This window comes from Cnephaeus nilssonii (assembly GCF_951640355.1).
Source record: "Cnephaeus nilssonii genome assembly, chromosome: 11".
Taxonomy (NCBI): Eukaryota; Metazoa; Chordata; class Mammalia; order Chiroptera; family Vespertilionidae; genus Cnephaeus; species Cnephaeus nilssonii.
Window position 1 is genome coordinate 38,342,126 of NC_137082.1, and position 23,123 is coordinate 38,365,248.

Genomic DNA, 23,123 nt, shown 5'->3' on the forward strand with positions numbered 1-23,123 from the left:
AAATCAATAAATGTGACACATCACATAAGCAAATTGGAAGACAAAAATCACATGATCATATCAATTGGTGCAGGAAAAGCATTTGACAAAATCCAACACCCTTTTTTGATAAAAACTCTCAGCAAAGTGGGAATAGAGGGATCATACCTCAACATAATAAAGGCCATATATGACAAACCTACAGCCAACATCATTGACAGATGACATGACATTATACATAGAAAACCCTAAGGTTCCACCAAAAAACTACTAGATTTAATAAATGAATTTGGCAACATAGCAGGATACAAAATTAACACCCAGAAATTGGTGGCATTTTAATTTAAAAATATATATATTTTATTGATTTTTTTTACAGAGAGGAAGGGAGAAGGATGGAGAGTTAGAAACATCAATGAGAGAGAAACATCAACCAGCTGCCTCCTGCACACCCCCTACTGGGGATGTGCCCGCAACCAAGGTACATGCCCTTAACCAGAATTGAACCTGGGACCCTTCAGTCCGCAGGCCGACGCTTTATCCACTGAGCCAAACCAGTTAGGGCTGATGGCATTTTTATACACCAATAATGAACTCTAAGAAAGAAAAACTAAAAAACAAACAAACAAACAAAAAAAAAAAACACCACACATCCATTTACCATTGCAACAAAAAATTAAGATACTTAGGAATAAACTTAACCAAGGAGATAAAAGACCTGTACTCAGACAACTACAGGATATTGAAAAAAGAGATAGAGGAAGATATAAACAAGTGGAAGAAAATACCATGTTCATGGCTTGATAGACTCAACATCATTAAAATGTCTAATACTACCCAAAGCAATCTATAGATTTATTACAATCCCTGTTAAAACACCAATGGCATATTTCACAGATCTAGAAAAAAAAAAACTCCAAAAATTTATATGGAACCAAAAATGACCCCGAATAGCAATCTTGAGAAAGAAGAACATAGTTGGAGGAATCACAATACCAGACATGAAATTATACTACTAAGCCACTGTACTCAAAACAGCCTGGTACTAGCACAAGAACAGGCATATAGACCAATGGAAATTGACCCAAGCCATTATGTTCAATTAATATTTGACAAAGGAGGCAAGAGCATACAATGGAGTAAAAGTCTCTTCAATAAATGGTATTTTGAAAACTGGACAGGTACATTCAAAAAAATGAAACTAGACCACCAACTCACACCATACACATGAATAAACTCAAAATGGATAAAAGACCTAAATGTAAATTGTGAAACCATAAAAATCTTTGCAGTAATATCTCAGACATCTCTCATAGCAATATGTTTACTGGTAGATCTCCTAGGGCAAAAGAAACTAAGGAGAAAATAAACGAATGGGACTACATCAAAATAAAAAAGCTTCTACACAGCAAAAGAAACCAACAAAGTGAAAAGAGAGCCTACTGCATGGGAGAACATATTTGCCAATAATATATCTGATAAGGGGTTAATTTCCAAAATATATAAAGAACTCATACAACTTAACAAAAGGAAGACAAACAATCCAACTAATAAATGGGCAAAGGACCTAAATAGATACTTCTTCAAAGTGGGACATTCAGAAGGCCAAGAAACATGAAAAAAATGCTCGAAGTCACTAATTATCCAAGAGATACAAATTAAAACAACAATGAAGTATCACCTCACACCTGTCAGAATGACTATCATCAACAGATCAACAAATGACAAGTGTTGGCGAGGATGTAGAGAAAAGAGAACCCTAGTACACTGCTGGTGGGAATGCAGACTGGTGCAGCCATTGTGGAAAACTGTATGGATTTTCCTCAAAAAATTTAAAATGGAACTGCCATTTGACCCAGTAATCCCACTTCTAGGAATATATCCTAAGAAACCCCAAACACCACTCAGAAAGAATGTATGCACCTCTATATTCATAGCAGTGCAATTTACAACAGCTAAGATTTGGAAACAGCCCAAGTGCCCATCAGCAGATATGTGGATAAAAAGGCTGTGGTACGTTTACCACAATGGAATACTATGCAGCAATAAAAAAGAGGCACTCTCACCATTTGCAACAGCACGGATGGACCTGGAGAGTATTATGCTAAGCAAAATAAGCCAGTCAGAGAAAGGCAAGTATCTCATGATCTCACTGATATTTGGAATCTAATGAACAAAATAAACTGATAAACAATAAAGATCCAGAGACATAGAATCATGAATAGACTGATGAATTTCAGAGGGAAGGTGGGGTTGGGGGTGAGAGGCATGTGGGGGAGAGAGATTAAACTGGCGAACTTATATGCATAGCCGCATGGTTGGCAAACTGCGGCTCGCGAGCCACATGTGGCTCTTTGGCCCCTTGAGTGTGGCTCTTCCACAAAATACCACGGCCTGGGCGAATCTATTTTGAAGAAGTGGCATTAGAAGAAGTTTAAAAAATTTGGCTCTCAAAAGAAATTTCAATCGTTGTACTGTTGATATTTGACTCTGTTGACTAATGAGTTTGCCGACCACTGGCATAGCCCATGGACACAGACGATAGTGTGGCAAAGGCTTGGGAGGGGCGAGTGGGGGGAGCAGGGGTCAATGAAAGAAATTTGAATAAAATTTAGTGTATGGTGGAGATGGCATTTCTTCAAATCTATGGAAAAAGCATAGATTATGGTATTGGGGCAATAGGACAAACATTTGCAGAAAATAAAGTTAGATCTTTGCCCTATATCGTATGCTAAAATAAATTTCAGATTTATTTACTCCTAAACATTTAGATATGTATAAACATAACAATACATAAAAGTAGACCATAAAATATATCTGATCTTAACATAGAAAAAAACCTTGCTCAGGATACATGTAAAATAGAGTTTATAAAGGCAAAGATTTGACTAAACTTTTAAAACCCGTTATGTGATAAAGCACAATGTACTAATTAAAGGGCAAATATTTTTCTCTTGTTTTTTCCCCCCCAGTATATAAGATAATTAATTTTCTTAATATATAGAGTGCTTATAAATGAATAAATAAGATGAGTACCTGATATAAAGTGGGTAAAGAAGACGGGGGGGGGGGGTGGAGGAGGCTGGAGGCGATCATAAGGGGGAAAAGGAGACTTTCAACAAAGAATTATTTAAAAAAATAAAATAAAATGGGCAAAGAAGAAATACAAATAGCTAATAAACATTAACAAAATTTGAGCCATCTTAAATAGTAGTATCAGAAATTAAATAAAAAATAAGTTAAATTTTCTATCTCCTGTGGTACATTTGCACAATGGAGTACTACGCGGCTGTGAAAAAGAAGGGACTCTTATCCTTTGTGACAGCATGGATGGACTTGGAAATTATATTATGCTAAGCGAAATAAGCCAGTCAGAGAAAGTTATCACATGATCTCATTTGGAATCTAATGAACAAAATAAATTGACAACCAAAATAGAACCAGAGGCATGGATACATGGAACAGACTGACAGAGGTCAGAGGGAAAGAGGATGGGGGCAACTGGATAAAAGAAGGTAAAGAGTGTAGCCAAAGAACATCTGTGCATAACCCATGCATACAGACAACAGAGTGGTGAAGGTAAGGGGAGGGGTTGTGGGAGCTGGATGGAGGTGGGCAAAGAAGGGGAGAATGGGAGATATCTGTAATAGTATCAACAATAAAAAAGAAAATTTTAATTTCCTATTTCAAATTGGAGGAGATTTTAAATGCATTTTAAATACTTTCTTAAGAGGGTGAAGGAAACAGGTATTTTATACACTATTGGTACCTTTCTGGAAGAATATATCAAAATCTGCTAAGGTATGCATACTCTTTGACTTGATACTTTCCTTCCTGGAAATTTATCTCAACACAATAATTGTGAATACATGCATCATAGTATCATTTGGTATAGGGAGAAAATTGGAGACCACCTGAATGTCTGACAAAGGGTAAAATAAATTATGGTACATCTCCACAAAGGAATACCATGCAGCTTTTAAAAATGTATTATTTAGGACAGGAGTTTCAGATAGGTCTTATCTCCTACACTCCCTCTGTGATTGATTGGTAGTCTCTTTTTGGAATGCTATGTTGAGAAGTCATGTCTGGGCTCAACAGGGAAGAGTACTGTGCTGAGTGAGGGGTAGTGCCATGGGAGAAGGAGAAAGACTGACAGCAGTGTTGGATACTGGCTTTTCCTGCTGTAAAACAGTGTTTAATGATAAGGGGAATTATTCAGCCTGTGTTAACAATAGCAAAAATTGAATATACAACTATATAGAGTGGCCAGATTATTATGATCTCTGAACGCATAATAATCTGGCCACTCAGTGTATATCCTATATAATAAAAGGCTAATATGCAAATTGTCCCCTCGACCAGGAGTTGGACCATCACGCAGGCTGGCCAACCACCCATGTCCCCTCCCCCTGGCCAGGTTGGCCAGACCCCACCCATGCACGAATTCATGCACCAGGCCTCTAATATATATATTTATACACTGAATGGCCAGATTATTATGACCTCTGAACACATAATAATCTGGCTACTCAGTGTATTTGTATCTCAAATGGGTACCAAAAGTATTCTAGACTTTTGCTGGAGATCAACCACCTATTTGCCCTGAGCTTTCTATCAGCTAGTGCAAAGGGGAAAACTGATCAGGTGCACGATTTATAGTATCTTTGATATCAAATAAATGAGGTACTCAAGAGAAGTACACTGAGTGGCCAGATTATTATGCGTTCAGAGATCATAATAATCTGGCCACTCAATGTATACTGTGTAGACTACTTTAGTGTTGGGGGGAAGGATATGGGTTGAGTAAAAAAATCATGAATTAAATATATCAGAATATTACCAGTGATCATTTCTGGTTAATAATAAAATGTAGGATTTCTGTTATGATTAAAAATAGTAATGGGGATTATTGTCTAAAATATGGGCATGTTAAAGAGTTATAGTCTCCAGATTTTGTTCCTTACAGAATCCAGGTTTCCGGAGGGGTGGTATTTGCTTAGCCTTTCAGCTTCTGGAAATTGATGAGTACTTTATGACTTCAAGAGTCCCTGCTTGTGTTCCTTTCCTTTGTGGCCTCATTCAATTAAGCAGGCACCTGTGGATATATAGAGACAAAATATATACTTCCTATATTTAAGAAGCTTACACTCTAGCAGGGAAGATCGACATAATAATGGTAATAGTAGTAAGAGGTGGAGGAGGAAGAGAAATGAGAGCAGACATATGCAATTTTAAGTGCTTTATATCTACTTATTCATTTACTCTTTATAGTATCCTTATGAGATAGGCTAATTTATTATCCCATTTACAGATGAAGAAACAGAGAGGCTAAGTGCCTAGGTCAGGTTTAAACCCAGGCAGTCTGGTTTCAGGGTCTGTTGACCACCCATTCCTCTCAATCACTGTCAGTCGGGTATTATTCAGTTGCTTTGCATGGATTAGCTCATTTCCTTTTCACAACAAAACTTCCTGTCTTATTCATCAAAGACTTAGTGGGCATTCCTTATATGTTTAACATGGAGGGGGGCACATGCGGAGGCAAATACAGAGCAGTTTTGTTCTAAGTGCCTGGGCATAGGTCTGTTTAAAGGTTCGGGTGTGGACATGTGAGTAAAATATCATCTACACTAATAGAAGAGAAACATGCAAATTGACCGTACCTCTGCTACACCCACCAACCACGCCCACCAGCCAATCGGGAGCGAGCATGCAAATTAACCCAACAAAGATGGCGGCTGCCACGGAGCTGGAGCGAGCAGGAGGCTTGGGTTGCCCCCAGTGATGGAGGAAGCCAAGCTTCCCACCCACCCTGGCTGGCCCTGACCTCCGCTCAAGGCTACAAAGTTTCAATTATAGAAGATAAATAAATCCCAGATACCTGCTTCCAGCCAGCCCTGGCCTCCGCTCAAGGAGGCGCTGAAAAAAAAAAAAAAAGAAAAAAAGGAGGGGCTGGGAGCCTGGATCACCAGGGGGTGTGGCCAGCCTGAAAACAGCCCTCAGCCCCTCACCCAGGCTGGCCACACCCCCTTGGGGTGAGGGTCCCCACTGGGGGGCTTGACCAGCCTGAAAACAGCCCTCAGCCCCTCACCCAGGCCGCCCCACGCCCCAAGGGAACCCCCACCCTGATCCCGGACACCCTTCAGGGCAAACCAGCTGGCCCCCACCCGTGCACCAGGCCTCTATCTATATTAATAAAAGGGTAACATGCTAATTAGACTGGGAGACCTGCCAGATGTTCTTCTGGACAAAGCCATGGTGGCGTGGCCGAGGTAGAGGTGGTTAGAGGCCAAGAGGGGAGGGCAGTTGTGGGTGATCAGGCCAGGATGGGACGGCAGTTGTGAGTGATCAGGCTGGTGGGGGGCGGGGCCGTTGGGGGTAAGCAGACCAGCAGGGGGCCCACTTGGTGGCGAGCAGGACATCAGTGGGGGTCAGTTGGAGGTGATCAGGATACCGGGGGGGGGCAGTTTGGGGTGAGCAGGCCAGCAGGGGGGCATTTAGGGGCAAGCAGGCCAATGGGGAGGGTAGGCGGGGGCAAGCAGGCCAGCAGTGGGGGCAGTTGGGGGTGAGCAGGCCAGCAGGGGGGGCAGTTGGGGGTGAGCAGGCCAGCAAGGGGGGAGGCAGTTGGGCGTGATCAGGGTGCATTTGGAGGGGGCATTTGGGGGCAAGCAGGCCGGCAGGCAGAGTGGTTAGGGGCAATCAGGCAGGCAGGCAGGTGAGCGGTTAGGAGCCAGCAGTCCCGGATTGTGAGAGGGATGTCCGACTGCCGGTTGAGGCCCGATCCCTATAAACCAGCAGTTGGACATCCTTCGAGGGGTCCCAGATTGGAGAGGGTGCAGGTGATTTTAGGATGCCAGAGCCTATATCTGCTTTACTTTGGAATCTACCTCTTAATCAGCTCACTGGAAGGGATGTGAGGGTTGGGGAGTTTCTCTTACTTGCCATTTTTGAATGGCAGCAGAATCTCAGTGTCTTCCTTTGGGTGAGGGAAGTAATTGGCCCTTGATATGAAGTGGCAAGTAAGAAAACCCTTTTTAGATTAGTAAGATAACTGTTCAGGGCAACAGAATTGCCACACCAAGGGGTAATGTTAGCTAATCCATAGGACTGGTGGGCAGATCATTTAAAGCTGCAAAATGCTTTAGGAGCCTCTAAAAGGCAGCTTGTGACTGCAAGAGTAAGGGAATCCTGTAATGAGATCTGAATCCAAGATTGATTTTTGTAATGAGGAAATCGATTTCCCAAGGAAATTATGTGACAGTATGATGTTTGGATGAGTGTCCTTCTTGGTTGGTCTGTTGTAGACACTTTGACAGATTGTCTGTCTGGATAGTGTGGCTGTTTGCTCGTCAGTGCTGATAGTACTTCTTTCCTTTCAATGATGCTGTCTTGTTTTTCCCTCCTAGGTTTATGGAATCTGAGCTGGACCTAAATGACATCATCCAGGAGATGCATGTGGTAGCCACCATGCCAGACCTGTACCACCTCCTAGTGGAGCTGAATGCTGTCCAGTCTCTTCTCGGGTTGCTCGGACACGATAACACAGATATCCTTTCAGATCTGTCTTCACTAGGAAGGCTGACATGGCAGGGGAGTGCTGCTTACTCTCTTCTCCTGTCTGTCTCTGCTGTCACGTCTGATATTCTATTTCCAGTCCAATTATCTCCCATCTTGAAACACATGCTGCTCTTTACTCATTTGAAAATCTGGTTTATGAAAATAAATCTTGGGCAAGCCTTAATTGTTCTATTTGCTCTTAATAGTACTAGAATTCATCGTGATGTATCTGTTCATACATTAACAGCATTAATTTTCCGGGATCTTGATTTGGAGGCCCATTAGAGAGGCAAGCCCAGACAGCATTTGAATTTTTGGTCTAGACATCAGTCTGTTAGCAGATGCCCCAGTGGAGTTGAGACTAGAGAATGCAGTAAACTATGATGGAAAGCACATTGGAATGTCGGGGAAGACAGGGATTTTATGTTTTGTCCACTTATATATTTCCAATTTCTTAAAGGCCAGGTGCACAAAAACATTTAGTATTTATAGAATCAGCTTTAGACCTAAATAGACAATCTAGGTTTAACTTTTAGTTTTATTTTTTTGTGTGAAATTTGGTGCCCCTCTAGCCTTTAGTATTCTCAACTGCAAAAAAATGGAGTTAACTTTTGCCTTTCAGTGTTATTTAGAGGATTAAAGGAGATCATATAAGTGCTAAGTAGTTTCTCATATATAGTAGATACTTAGGAAATGTTACTTTTAACTGAATCTGAATCATGACTTTGAAAACCATTTTATACTTTGTCTTTGCTATCTGATGTGCAACTGCTTTAGTGCAAAAGGTTTTTCATAGGCCTGTGGTTGGAGTTATGTTCATTAAAGGAAATTCCCTTCTAATAGTTGTTCTGTTAGAATCCAGATTTTCGAAGGTGAGAGACAAATGTAGTTAGTCTGCTTGAGTGATATTCATGGGGAATCTGCTGCTGCTTCATGTTATTTTCATCTTTCTGGTAATCTCTCTCCTGAGAGCATGTCTGACTAGGTTCTTTCCTGCTTGATAATTCTCATAGAAATAAATCAGTGAATAATTTTAATGCAGGCTTCTTGAAGGGTGATCTTAATCCATTTCTGATATTTCATGTAATGTTAGACAGTATTAAGAATCGCTGTGTCAGTCCCAAGATTGATGAGTGTTCCCCAGGGTTCTTTGCAGAGTTCTGCATTGTATAAGAACCCTAGTCAATTAGCTTGTTTCTAGGCGAGCTCAGTGCAGGGTCTTATGAATTCAATAGCATGTAGACATGCTTTGAGTACTTACTATGTACCAGGCACTGTGCTAGACCTCGAGGAACCATAGGCTATACTGGATACTCCAACAGCATCAGTCAGTAAGCATATATTGATTATCTACATATGATTAGCTCTATTCGAGGGGCTAACTGCTCCTTACAGAGTTAGTAACTAAGAATTCTAGTTGTGACTTTACATTTCAATTCACCTACACAGAAGGGTAGATTTTCAGAATCGGAGCAGACCTTAGAGATGACTTAGTCTAGTGCCTCTTCATTTAGTGACAAGTCTGAGGTCCCCATGTTGGATAGCTGATTGTTGAGGTTGAGGCTGGCACTCCAGGCCCCTGGTTTCCAGTCCATTGTTCTTTCTAGTGCACTGAGTCTCTTCCCTGTAGGATTTATTACGTCCCTGACAGAGTTGCAGTGATTCATTCATTACTTTGCGTATTAATACAGAAATCACCTGTGTTGTCTCTGGAAACATAGCTCTCATTCTTTTTGAATATGCCTGCCAACTCAAAATAATAGTAGCAGCTTTCGAAGATACTAACACTTTGTTGATTCACCAGCCTGATTCCTGCTGAGGAGAAGACACACAAGAAGTGCTGCTCATCAGCATACTTGGGAAAGGCAAGGGCACAGCTGTTGCAAGTTGTAATGTTCTGGTCTTTAAAAAGGAAAAAAAAACAAGTCCCCCTGTAATAACTATGACAGCTGCCATTCCCTCCTGCTCTCTGAGAACTAAACTGTACCTTTCCCCCTCTTGTGTACAACCTTCACCCTACTGCCCTAGTGATATTTTCTAAAATCTGATTTTTAATTATGCCCTACATCAAATTTAAATTCATTTGAAAATTTTAAATTACCTAATTTTAATGAGATGCAGCAATTAGGATAAATGTCATCCTCCTCAAAGTACAACTTCTCTTAAAAGAGGTTTCAAAGGGTAGACCCTCTTGACTTGTATCCAACGAATCCTCTATCAGTTTGAATGTTGATCTCGGCAGCATTGCACTCTGTTTCTTGCCTTATCTGTGATCTATAATGGAAATTTTTCTTTAGGAAACGCTTGTTAACAATTTACTGTTATACAGCCATAACTGCCCGAAACACCTTACCATGAATAAACAATTTCATGGCAGTCATGACTTAAATTTTTAATCTTTTTAACTCTTCATTTATCAACCAAGACCATACATGGCTGGTTATCTTTCCAGCAAGCACAGGTCATCTTTGCTTTGTCCTTCTCGAGAAAACATACACTATAGGGATTTTAATTGGATCAGAGGCTGGTTTATTGTAACCTTAAGAGACAGAGGATGTGAGAAAACAGCTTGCACCTTGTCCTTTCAACCGTGAGAAGCAGCTTCAGAGTTTATTCTGGCGCTCTGCATCACTGCCACTGGTGAGGGCCTGTCAGCGCTTCTGAGCACATCTCCCCCCTGGAGAGGTAGGAGCCCAGCCATCATTTGGCTGCAGAGTGGAATTCTGGTCTGTGAAGAGCACCTCTGGGGGTGAGGGGAGGGAGAGAGGACACACCTCACACACAGTGTTGAAGAGTCACTCCAAATGCATTAGGTGGGGTCCAACAGCTGCTGCCTTTTAGAGATAATGCTTTTTACAACATTTTTTCCTTCATTTATTTATTTTTTTAAATATGTTTTATTGATTTTTCACAGAGAGGAAGGGAGAGGAATAGAGAGCTAGAAACATCGATGAGAGAGAAACATCGACCAGCTGCCTCCTGCACACCCCCCCACTTGGGATGTGCCCGCAACCAATGTACGTGCCCTTGACCGGAATCGAACCCGGGACCCCTCAGTCCGTAGACTGACGCTCTATCCACTGAGCCAAACCTGTTTCGGCACATTTTTTCCTTTAAAATAAATCATTTAAACATGTTCAGAGCCCCCTTTTTGTGAACCTTTTGGAGTGTTTCTGCAGAAAAATAAAACCAAAGGTACATTTAAAAATATTTTCTTAAAGTATTGGAAACAAAGTTTTTATGGCCTAGTTTAAGCCAAATTTACGCAGTTTGCCTGAAGGAACAAGGAGGAATAAAACAAGGAGAAGATAAAACCCCAGATGGTGGCTGAGTACCCCTTCTGCTACCACCACCAAAAAACAAACAAAAAAACACACACAAAAAAACCTCTAAGTTACCAATAAGTATCTTATTTTTGTATGGCATCTGCTTTATTCTCAATTTAAGTGACAAGTCAGTGGAATCCTTCCTAAAGTCCTGTTGTAGACCACGGCATTTACTGGGTTCTTCCTTAGTATGATAAGCTCTGTTATGTTCTATTATGGAAATAAGAAATAGTAGCTTCAGTCGATAGCTATGTGTGGTGGTAAGTGCCCTTGGAGTGTTATGTTCAAGAAATGCCATTGGTATTCTGAAAGGTGTGGGTCATCTTTGGCATAGGGGTGATTAGGGAATTGGAATTGGAGATTGGCAAGCTTTTGATAGATGTGGAGATTTGAGTGCTTTTCAAGTTTATTTTCATGTTCTCTACCTTGGCAATTGAAATTGCCATTCCTCACTTACTGGAAGCTGACATGCTCTTTCTAGCTGCTCATGTAGTCACTACACATTGGATATCATGTCCATTTTAAAAAAATTATGACTATTGATTCCTAGCTAAGTGCCCTATCCTATATAATAAAGAGTTAATATGCAAATTGACCCTCGTGCCCTCGTGTCACAAGATGGCCACCTCCACGTCGTCACAAGATGGCCAGCAGGGGAGGATAGTTGGGGGTGACCAGGCCTGTAGGGGAGGGCAGTTGGGGGTGACCAGGGGAGCAGTTAGGTGTCAATCATGCCGGCAGGGGAGCAGTTAGGTGTCAATCAGGTGGGCAGGGGAGCGGTTAGGGAGTGATCAGGCTGGCAGGCAGAGTGGTTAGGGGCAAGAAGGCAGCCAGGCAGGCAAGTGGTTAGGAGCCAGCAGTCCCGGATTGTGAGAGGGATGTCCCAGATTGGAGAGGGTGCAGGCTGGACTGAGGGACACCACCCCAGTGCATGAATTTCATGCACCGGGCCTCTAGTTCTTTAATAAAAAATAAAGAATGCAGTAATCTAAACCTAGTTTATTCAAAGTCTGCTTTCTCTCCATCCACTTGTTATTCAGAGGTCTCATTGTAATGTTAACTAAGGCTTCAGTACAGTGGACTGTTCACTAACAGGCAGAAGGGAGAAATTTGTTAGCACCAAGTAGATCATTGGTGCTGATGGGAAAGCTCCCTTTTGTCTGGAATCCTTTTCTAAATCACTGCTTAGTTTTCTCAAATTCTAGAAAGCCCAGAGGACTTGCAAAGTTGTCCTGGTGGTTTTGTGAAGAATTACTATGGGATTTGGAAAACAATGAGCAGAAAGACTTTTTTAGAATATCAGGGATCAATTGAACTTGCGCATTTGGGTTTGAGAATGCTAAAGTGTTACAACCTGACTGGGACACACCACACACTATATTATCGCAGAGGGTGTGTACAGTAGTCAGGGGTGCCTGTGTTAGAGTCCCAGTGTTAATGAGCAGGAGTAAGGCTGGGAAAGGTTTGAGGCTCCTAAGGGCTTTCTTCTAATTGGACTGGGAAGGGAGCTGGCTGTTACTCCAGTGCTTTCCTGTAAGGGCTGTCTAACAAGACTTGTGTATCTCGGGCTGTTGTTTTTGCTAGGAGCTAGTCTCATCTCAATATTTTCAGAATCTAAGTTACATACATTGAAAAGAATTTACTTCTTTTTTTTATAGGTAGTCTTAACTTCTCTGATAATTTGTACTGATAAGCCACCCATTTGTGTGTCTGTGTGTTTTGAGCCATTTAAATGTGCTCAGAAGAAAGTCAGATTAGGTAAAAAGTGCCAAAATGGCAATCTAGGAAAAGGACCTGTTAATGTAATTTTTAATTTTGTTTATGAGCTTTAGATCAATTCTGTGTCCCAAAGCAGGGGGGTGTAGCTTGCTTTGGACATTTTCCCTGTAGCATGACAGTGCCCACTAACATTTACTAGGTACGTTACAAATATTGAATGAGTGCATTTTCTCCCTCATACTAGTTCTTGATCTAGGATTGGGATGGAATTAAGAGTCCAGCTTTATTTTAGCTAGCTCTGCCAGCTGTTTCAAAAGGAGAAAAAAACAACAAACATTTTGTCTGTATTTTGAAATTCACCTGGATTAATTGAGTTATATCTAATCACTATCCTAGTCTAGGAATAAAAGAAAGAATTTTTTTTTAGAAAGCCCCTTATTTGTTCTATTAAATCAATTATATACTCTGAATTTTCATTTTTCTTAAGGAAGCCTTTTTGAAATGACTTTTTAAAAAAGCTACCTGCTTACTATGTCTTGTTCCTCTTTATCTTAAAAACACACACAAAACAACATTCCTTATGAACACATCTCATAGGAGACTAATAAGGTTAATGTTCAGTTTCTATAACAGGACTCTATTTGGGATCAGGCCTGAAAATAAATATCTAGAGCCAAAAAATGGAAGTAGACAATCCTCTTTTTCCAGGAACCATTGTGTTATGGACCATTTGTGCCCCGCTGGTTTTTTCGACTTCACTTCTTATTATACTAGCTTATTGTCCCAGTAGTGGACAGGTACAAAGGGAGTAAGTTGGGTGGTCTTTCTACTGACATGACAAAATAGGCTATCAAAAACTGTGTTTTAGTAATTCACAGAGAGACAGGCTCTCTGTTTTCCTATTATACTTGGACCGGAGAGCCTTTTACCTTGTGAAATGAAATTGTAACTACAGGGGGAAAACCTATCACCCATGCCCAGAGTCTGCTTGTGAAGAAGCAGGATGGGTGGCAGGCCATGCTGAATTTTCTCAACATTGAGGATTCATCTGTCTTATCTGTAGTTTCCATTCTTACTCCTCTTTCTGGTCTTCAAATGACCTTCAAATGTCATATTATATTACCCAGGAGTTGATGATGACACTTATGGACTATTACTGCCTTGCTGAAATGCTATTTGGTGAAAGTTGGGAATTTATGTCAAATTAGTTAATGATAGGATTGATGAAATGTTTACCAGATCTGGTAGCTGGCAATTCATTTATTATTTGACTTTTCAACTGAGGCAGGAGAGTAGATAAGGAGATATACACAGTTGTATGTGAAACACAGTTTATTCTTGTATTATTATTTATTAATTATTTTCCATATGAACAACTATACTTTTGCCCACCCCTGTACACTGGAATATTATAAGAAAAAACTTTGCTTGGTAAAAGTTAGACATTTATCATATTTCTATATAAAACCACAGCCATTGTCAATTTTTTTCTTTTAACCCTTTGCACTCGCTTGCTTTTTTCTCGATTCCTTTATTCTAATGCTAACCGTGTCGAGTCACACTCGACATCCGAGTGCAAAAGGTTAAAAATATTTTTATTGGTTTCAGAGAGGAAGGGAGAGGGAGAGAGAGGTAGAAACATAAAGGATGATAGAGAATCATTAATTGGATGCCTCCTACACACCTCTACTGAGGATTGAGCCCACAACCCAGACATGAGCCCTGACCGGGAATCAAACCGGGACCTCCTGGTTCATGAGTCAATGCTCAACTACTGAGCCTCGCTGGCTGGATCACACTAAGTTTTATAGCACACCTATGTTTGGGGAAAATATGACTTTAAAGAGTGAAAGAATAAGACACAGGAACCTTAATTACTTATTCATGACGGTCAGCTGGTCAGTTATTGATGAATAAAATGAACCTTCAAAGAATTTTTCCCCCAGCAAAAGATGTTCATGAAATACCTAGAATGTCAGTTGGCAGTTAGCAAGTTTGTCATTATCGTTAATACTAAAGGCCCGGTGCATGAAAATTCATGCACTGGAGGGGGAGTCCCTCAGCCCGGCCTGCCCCCTCTCACAGTCCGGGAGCCCTCAGGGGCAGGAGGCGAACTAGCGATCAGGGGAAGGCGACGCCCCATCATACCTCTGCTGCTGCCACTGCCGGCAGTGCAAGCCTCGGCCGGCCCTGGTTACCTGAGCCTTGGGCGGCTGGGCAGCCGCCATCCAAGGCTTGCCTGCACCTTGGGCGGCCCTGGGCAGCTGGGCAGCCACCATCCGAGGCCACTGGGGGGCTAAGGGGACTGGGGGACTCCAGAGGCAAGCGCACCTAGGGGTGGGCCCGGCCTGACTGTGTGCCTGCCACCCTGGCAGGGCTGAGGGGACTGGGTGCTGCCATCTTGTGGCTGTGGGCACCACCATCTTTGAGGGCAGGGCAGTCAATTAGCATATTCCCTCCTTATTGGCTGTGGGTGCTGCCATCTTTGTGACGGTGTGAGGGTCAATTAGCATATATTCTCTCTTTATTAGATAGGATGCCCTGTATCTTGTTTTTTTCTTTTCAGTTCTAGTGAAACTGCCTTGATTCTGACCATGTTGTCTCATTTCTGGACTCTTTTGTTGTTGTAGCTTTGGAACAGCTGTTCTTCCTTCAGGTGTTGCTCTTCCCAACCCTCACCCATACCCCCCAACTGCCTCCCATTTGCCCACCCCCAACATTCATAATGCTTTCGTGCATCCTGCACACAGCTGTTAGGTTAGCCTTTCAAAATACTGTTATTTTATATAGTATCATTAAGCTTTTATCTCTCCCTCCTATTCCATTTCTTCTCTTTATATGCTTTTGTACATTCTAATCTCGTACATTCTAATCTCTCTGCTTTTATTCCTGTTTTCCTGCCCTCATCTTTTTAGTTGCCAGTTTTCTGACTACTCTGTTTTAAATATCAATTCTTGATTTCCCAGTTCAAGTTGATTGCTGCTTTTTCAAGACATCTGCAGTTAATGTTTCTGTATTCTTCATTTGTTACATGTTAGTAATTCCCTGTGGTGTATAATTTTTTAAATATCTCTAATTATCTAATGTTTTCATTTTATGGTGAGGAAACTGAGGCCCAGAATGAAGAATAAATTTGCCTTTGTCATAGTCACAGTGCATTATTCATCATAGGCATTCAGTAAATGCGGGTTGATGGAGCAAGGTATGTGTGTGTGTGTGTGTGTGTGTGTGTGTGTGTGTGTGTGTGTGTGTCTCCAAGATGAGGGAAGAGAAACTTAGTTTCGTTCTGGCTTCCAGTTTCCAAACATAACTTATTTTTCCTCTGCTTCATGTTTTCATTCACTTATATGTCCCTCTTTTTCTCCATTTTTGCCTCATGTTCAATATTCATTGTTTACATTTCTTTTATGTCCAAAGCAGCATGGTATTTGAGGAAAAGGGAGGATGGTGGGGTCTACACTAGCACGGTCCAGTGTAAATCCTTCCCTTTACATATTAAATCTATTTGGTCATGCCTTGGTCTCTGAAGATACCAGCCATGTCATCTTAGAAATCATTACTGCCTTTGAAGGTGAACTGTACAAGGTAGTTAAGATTATACTGAGTTCCAAGAATTTAAATTATGAGATTAGGCTAAGGGTGTTTCTCACTGGAAAGGCAACCTCCAAGTGATCATATTTGAAATTTTAAAAAATACAGTGAACCTATGAAATAAGTTGCCAGGAAGGCAACATAGGAAAGAGACTGTCAGTTAACATTTATTGAACACCCTCTGTGAGGAGAACCTTGTTGAAGAGATGTTAATAAAACCAGAGTGTGTTAAAGGTAAACAGTGATGAAGCCGTTGAGAAGGAAACGGGAGGGAACCAAATGTTTTAGTAAAATGCCGGTAGGGTTTCAGTGATAACCTTAACATTTTTCACATGTGTCCATAGCTGTGGTTGATTTGCTTCAGGAATTAACAGATATAGACACCCTCCATGAGAGTGAAGAGGGAGCAGAAGTACTCATTGATGCTCTGGTAAGTTGCACATCCCTCTGGGGTTTTGCAGGCTTGTGTGAGTTGTTGACATCATCAATGCCACTGTCATCTGGATATCAGGTAGAGCTCTGAGGCAAGGCTGGACTAGGTGAGGAGAGTAAAAAAGTAGAAATGCAGTCTATGGGATACTTTGTTCTTTGGAACTATGTTAGGGAAGGGGTTATAGAGGCCTAACATTTATGAAATATCACTATGTGGTCCTCACCATATCCTCTCAGATGGGTATTATTCTGTTATTCCCCTTTACAGCTATGAAATTGAGGCATAGAGAGACAAAACAACTTGCCTATAGTCACTCAGCTGGGATTTGAACCTCTGTTCTCTTTGACTCCATGTTCCTGTTCCTCTACACTCAACTGTGTTGCTATTGACCTTTTTACAAAGAGTTTTCGTGGATGTTTCTTTTCTCCTCTGGCCTTCATAATTCCAAACGAGGGTAGAACAGGTATCATTATTACTTATTTCATAGACAGGGATTTGGAGAATGTTAAAAAAAAAGAACAAACCTACTGGCTCACCCAGGCCAGAGTTGCAGCCCTGCCTGTAGAAGACAGGGCCAGCTGATTTAGGCATTCTTTTCGGTGGAGCCTTGGCAAAAATCTGAATCTGCCTCAGCTATTGTTCCAGGCAGCAGCCAATCAAAGTGAGTTTATATGTGAGGTGAACCAATAGACCCATCGCCTCATTTACACGTGAGGAATCCCAGATAGAAAGACGAAGGCTTTCACTGGGCTATTCTGCTAGTCCCTGCAACAGCTGAGATTAGAGCCAGCATCTTCCGATCCCACCACACCAGTTTCCTTCTCTCGCCTGTGATCAGAGAGGGCTCAGAGGCTGAAAAGGCACCACAGCTGGCCAGTGGCAGAAGTGAGTCTCGTCCAGCCTCTTACCCTGATACTTCCCGTGGATTTCTGTCCACCCACCGAGCTGTCACCCTCCTCAGAGCTCGGCTGATTTTCCTTCCTTTCCGTTGACTCATCTTTTCTGTCAGGTAGGAAGTCAGTGCTGGTTTTGATACAGTTTGCAGAGTTTATCACAGGTCTCTGCAGCCACTTGTACTAGGTTCATTTGGCATGCTTGTTAGGCCACTTTCTGGCCCAGTCTAAGACCTACTGAATCAGAATGGTTGGGATTGGGGTCCCAAGGGATTCTGAGATCTCATTGTTACACTGCCCACCCCTTTCTCACCCTTTCTCCCTCAAGGTTCTTGACGCTAGAAATTTCCCGCGCCGTGCTCACTGCTGGCATTTGGTGTGAATGAAGGGGTTGTGAACCCACTGGATATGAAGAACTCTCTTATAAAGAGCAAGGCTGGAGTCCAGCAGGGCCATTTGTGACTTAGTGTGATGAAAATTTCTATTGCCATTTTCTTTCTTCCTAGAGCAAACTTCCACTTTTGTGGAATTCAGGAACTTTATTTTTCTTCAGAAAGAAGAGCATGATGTGGGGTGTCCTTTTGTTTTGAGGCGCATCAGAAGGAAGGCTGTGGTACTTGCTCCTTCACTGTGTCTCCACAGTGTCATTTGTGCAGTCTTACCTTCTAGAGGTTAATTACAGTGGCCCTGAATGAGCCTTCCTGCTTGGTCCCTGGGCTGACTTTAATTACCATCCTTTGCCTGTGTGAATAGAGAGGAACGGCCAGCCTGCCTGCCGCCTGTAAAACACGCTCAGAAACAGCAGTTCACACAAAAGCTCTCTTTGTGTTTTCTGTGTTGCCAAGCCCGCCGACAAACGCTGGACCTTGAAGATTTTATTGTTTGTTGGGAAGAAACAGTTCATTCTCAGTCTGGGGAGCCATTACATAGCTGCTACACAGGGTGTTCTGTTTGTTTTGTTTAGTTGTGTGTGTTTTTTATTATATTAAGATTTTGACTTTTATAGCTTTATAATGGTCAGGCTGGTGTGAATCACAAACAATGGAACATTCCTAGACTCCCATATATTATTTGTTTGCAGCCAGTCAGAAGCCATCAGTAAATATTAGAGAGCAGAATCAGTGGGTGGTCTTCCATTTTTTTTCTGCCCTTGTGCTGCATTCAGGAAGATGTTTGATAAGTATTCTCATATTATAAGGGTTGAGTTGTCTTCGCAGTTTTAATTTGGGGCCAATATCAGAGGCCTGGAATTGCATGAGCAGAGGCTAGAGGGCATGTAGCAGAATTTATTGTGGTGTACAGTTTGCAGTTATTGCCTTGGTCTTTTTCCCAGTTGGAAGTCCTAAGCAATAGAAGAGCACATTTGTGTGGGCAGAGAGTGCTGTCCTGGCATTCTTGGGCATCTTTGGAGTTTAAAATTTGGTACACACCCATTGCTATGACTTATGCAAAAGGTGAATATTTGTGCTTTATAACAAGTTGACTTGGTAGCCTGGGAAATAGACTCTTTTCTGAAGAGTAGTAAATGCAAGTATATTTGCCTTGATGGCAATTCTCTGGCATACCTCTGAAAAAGACTTTGGACTTCTTGAGAGTTGTGATTAAATTACAGTCATTTTTCTACTTGCTAGTCCTAAATCTTGCTTGTGCTTGGCAGTCCCAGGCCTTTGCTCACATATGTCTCAGCTTGGTAAGCCTTGCTTTTCCTGGGCTACCAGCAATACACCTGCTCATCCTTTAAAGCCTAACTTAAACCTTATCTCTTCTCTTCTGAGTGGTTTTTTTGTGGGGGTTTTTTTCCGACTCATCACCTCAGCAGAATTTGTGTTCCCCTAGCACTTTGTACACCTTGTCACTTGTCACCTTGGCTTGTAGACATCTGTTTATAAGCTTGTCTTCCCTGAATTGTGATCCCTGCCACGGGAGTGGCAGCTCTGTCACTTACCAGCTGTGTGTCCTTGGGAAGGTTACCTAACCTTTTGTACTCAGTTTCTTCTGTAAAATGGGGATAACAGTAGTAGTGCCTATTGCACAGGGCTGAAGTGAGGAATAAATGAGATATTGATATGGTTTAGAACAGAGCCTGGCACAGTATAAACACCCAATAAATGTTGAGCGTTATCTTCATAAAGTCACATATGAAATACTTAGTAAATGTCAACCTCTACCACAAACATTCTTTTCATTTCAACAGATATTCAAAAAACATTTAGAACAAATACTTAAAAACACACACCACAGAACACAAAAGGAAAACCATTTGAAGGGTGTGGGCCTAGATAAGACATGGTAGGATAGAGGTTTAGTTTTTTACAAAAGGTTGAAATAAGTGATAACACAAGGCAGTATATTAAGAATGGTTGTGAGAGATTCAAGCCTCTGTGGAAATGAGGAAGGAGCAATCACTTCTGCTGGGGAGGAGTCAGGAGGGACAGCAGTGCTGCAGGTATTGGCCTCTGTGGGGAGGCTTTAATGTCGGGGTGGCTGGAGGGGTCACAGCCAGAGGCGGTGGAAATGTGGCTGGCCCGGGAAGCTGGTCAGGGTGGCTGGGAGCCACCATTTGCTATAAAGAGTTTAATAAGCCCTGGCTGGTTTTACCAGTAGTTAGAGTATCAGCCCGCAGACCAAGAGGTTTTGGGTTCAGTTCCTGGTCAAGGGCATGTACCTAGGTTGCAGGATCTCCACTCGGGCCAGGGTGGATGTGGGAGGCAACCGATTGATGTGTCTCTCTCACATTGATGTTTCTCTCTCCCACTCCCTCCTTCCCTTCCACTCTCTCTAAAACAAACAAAAATTAGTTTAATCAAAGTGGCCTTGATGTAGAGAGCCAGGGGACTGCGCGCTGTACCCAATTTTGCTCTCAATTAACCCCAACTTCATTTGAAGGCCTGTGTTGGTTTGGCGTTTGCTGATTGTCGATGCAGGTTGCTGTTCAGGTTGGCAGGTTTTGGGTTCCTTTAAGACGGTGGTTCCCAAAGTGGGGCACACGCCCCACAGGGGGGCAATTTTGTTTTTAAGGGAGGCAATTTGAGGATGAGTTATTAACAGTGAATTTTTGCATTTCTTATGGTTCTAGGGGCATCATATACAGTATATAAATATATATTGTGATATATTTATGTATTTCAGTTCTCTATTATATGTTTTGAAACTTTATTTGCTACTTTTTCATATCACTTCATATTATTATTTAACAATTTCTTAGTAATTTCTTTCTCAGTACTTCAACTGTCCTTTATTTTTGTCTTTCATGGATGCCATGTTCTTTGGAAGCTTGTTTAGACCAAGTTAATGGCTTCCTCCACGTGAATAGGAGTTCACTCTTTGAATAATAATAATTATATGTCCGGGGGTTGGGGGCCAACCAGGATTTAGAGATGCTTAGGTGGGGCATGGCCAAAAAAAAGGTTGAGAACCACTGCTCTAAGGGCACTTATATAAATTTCTGGGATTCTGTCATGTTTATCCCTTTCCATTTATGTTAACAGCCTCACCTTTATCTGTATTTGTTCCCAAGGAAAATTCATTTGCTCATTCATTCACTAAATGTTTATTGAGTGCTTGGTATATTCTCAATTCTATGAACTGGCTATATAGCAGTGAACAAGACAGACAAAGTGTGCTTTTGTGGAGCTCATATTCTAGTGCAGGGAGAAACAGTAAGTAAACAAGAAACAGATAGTGATTCTCTGTTACATAGAGAATTAAAATAGAGTGATGTGATGTAGCGTGACTGGAAAATCACATTGGATTAGGTAGTCGGGAAAAGCCTGAGTTCTGAACGACAGGAAGAAAACAGCCATCAGAATGACCAAGGCAAGATGGGACAAGTGTAAAGGCCCTAAGGCAGGAATGAGCTTGACATAGTTGAGGAATAGAAAAAGGCCGGTACTGTTAACACACAGCTGGGATGAGGAGAGAGAGCACAGTCAGGGCCAGGCCACTCTGGGGTTTGTAGGCCTTGGTAGTAATTTGGGGGTGAAATTGCCAGTGTGAAGGGGAGTAATTGGAGGATCATAAGCAGGGAGTAGTAACATAGTCAGACCTAAAATTTTTAACCTTTTGCACTCGAATGTCAAGTGTGACTCGACACGGTTAGCATCGGTAGCAGCTCGAGAAAAAAGCAAGCGAGTGCAAAGGGTTAAAAGACCAGTATTGCCCTGGCTAGTGTTGCTCAGTGGTTAGAATGTCAGCCCATGCACCCAAGGGTCTCTGGTTCGACTCCCAGTCAAGGGGATCTCTGGCCCCTGTCAAGGCACGTGCAGGAGGCAACCAATCGATGTGTCTCTCTCACATCGATATTTCTCTCTCTCCTTTCCTCTCCCTCCCTCCTTTCCACTCTGTCTAAAAATCAATGGAAAAAAAAATCCTTGGGAGAGGATTAATAAAATAAACAAACAAACAAACACATCCTATCTAATAAAGAGGGAATATGCTAATTGACTGTCACACCCTCACAAGATGGCGGCTCCCACAGCCACAAGATGGTGGCGCCCAGTCCCCTCATCCAGCCTCAGTCCCCCAGTCCCCTCAGCCCCACCTCATCCAGCCTCAGCCCCCCAGTCCCCTCAGCCCCACAGAGGAAGGCAGTTGGGGGCAATCGGGCCAGCAGGGGAGGGCAGTTGGGGGCAATCAGGCTGCCAGGAGAAGACAGTTCGGGGCGATTGGGCCAGCAAGGGAGGGCAGTTGGAGGCAATCAGGCCAGCAGGGGAGGGCAGTTGGGGATGATCATGAGGGCAGGGGAGCAGTTAGGCATCAATCAGGCTGGCAGGGGAGCAGTTAGGGGACTATCAGGTTGTCATGCAGAGTGGTTAGGGGCAATCAGGCAGGCAGGCAGGTGAGTGGTTAGGAGCCAGCAGTTCTGGATTGTGAGAGGGATGTCCAACTGCTGGTTTAGGCCTACAGGGATCAGGCCTAAACCGGCAGTCAGACATCCCCCAAGGGGTCCCAGATTGGGGAGGGTGCAGGCTGGGCTGAGGGACATTTCCCCCCATGCACGAATTTTGTGCACCGGGCCTCTAGTAAATAAATAAAAAGACCACTCTTGACAGCTGTGTGGATAATGGATTGGAGGGGCAAGAGTGGAAACTAAAATATTATTAGGTAGGTTGCAACAGGATAAATTTTGCATTATGACAATATTATTATATTTTTACTTAAAACTTATTGCTTATTTAAGATTCAGTGTGGGTATGTGTGTGTGTGTGTGTGGGGGGGGGGGGGTATTGTTTTTAAAATATGAAATTTCCAGAACTCTTACTCAGTAGAAAAACTCCAGTTAACCTTTTGAGAAAGCCTATTGGCAGACTGTACAAGATATGAAATGATTCCCTCCAACCCCATTTGTCCCTTTTTTATTTCCTCCTTTTCTCTTGTGTCCATTCTTTCTGGTCAAGTGGAAAAGGATGTCTGATCATGCCCTTGAAATTTATCTCAGTAGGGCCTGCTGCAATATTGTTGGGGAGACCTGGTAATAAGCAGAAATAACCAGGAACTTATCAGAAAACATCAGGCTTAAACAGTTATGATTTCCAAGGCTAGGGTTGCTCTGGCTGAACAACCTTTAATGTTTCAATCCCTAAGCAGGATTTGTTTTTAGTTTCAGACTTAGTCACAGTTCCCAAA

At 42.2% G+C, this 23,123-nt stretch overlaps 1 protein-coding gene across 1 annotated transcript in view; it reads left to right on the forward strand.

The window, feature by feature from the left end:
• Positions 1–23,123, forward strand: part of CTNNBL1 (catenin beta like 1) — a 178,889-nt gene that overhangs the window by 52,006 nt on the left and 103,760 nt on the right. The window contains exons 4-5 of the mRNA XM_079784788.1: positions 7,386–7,525; positions 16,505–16,602. Coding sequence (XP_079640914.1) covers positions 7,386–7,525; positions 16,505–16,602 — 238 coding nt within the window. The remainder of the gene's footprint in view (positions 1–7,385; positions 7,526–16,504; positions 16,603–23,123) is intronic.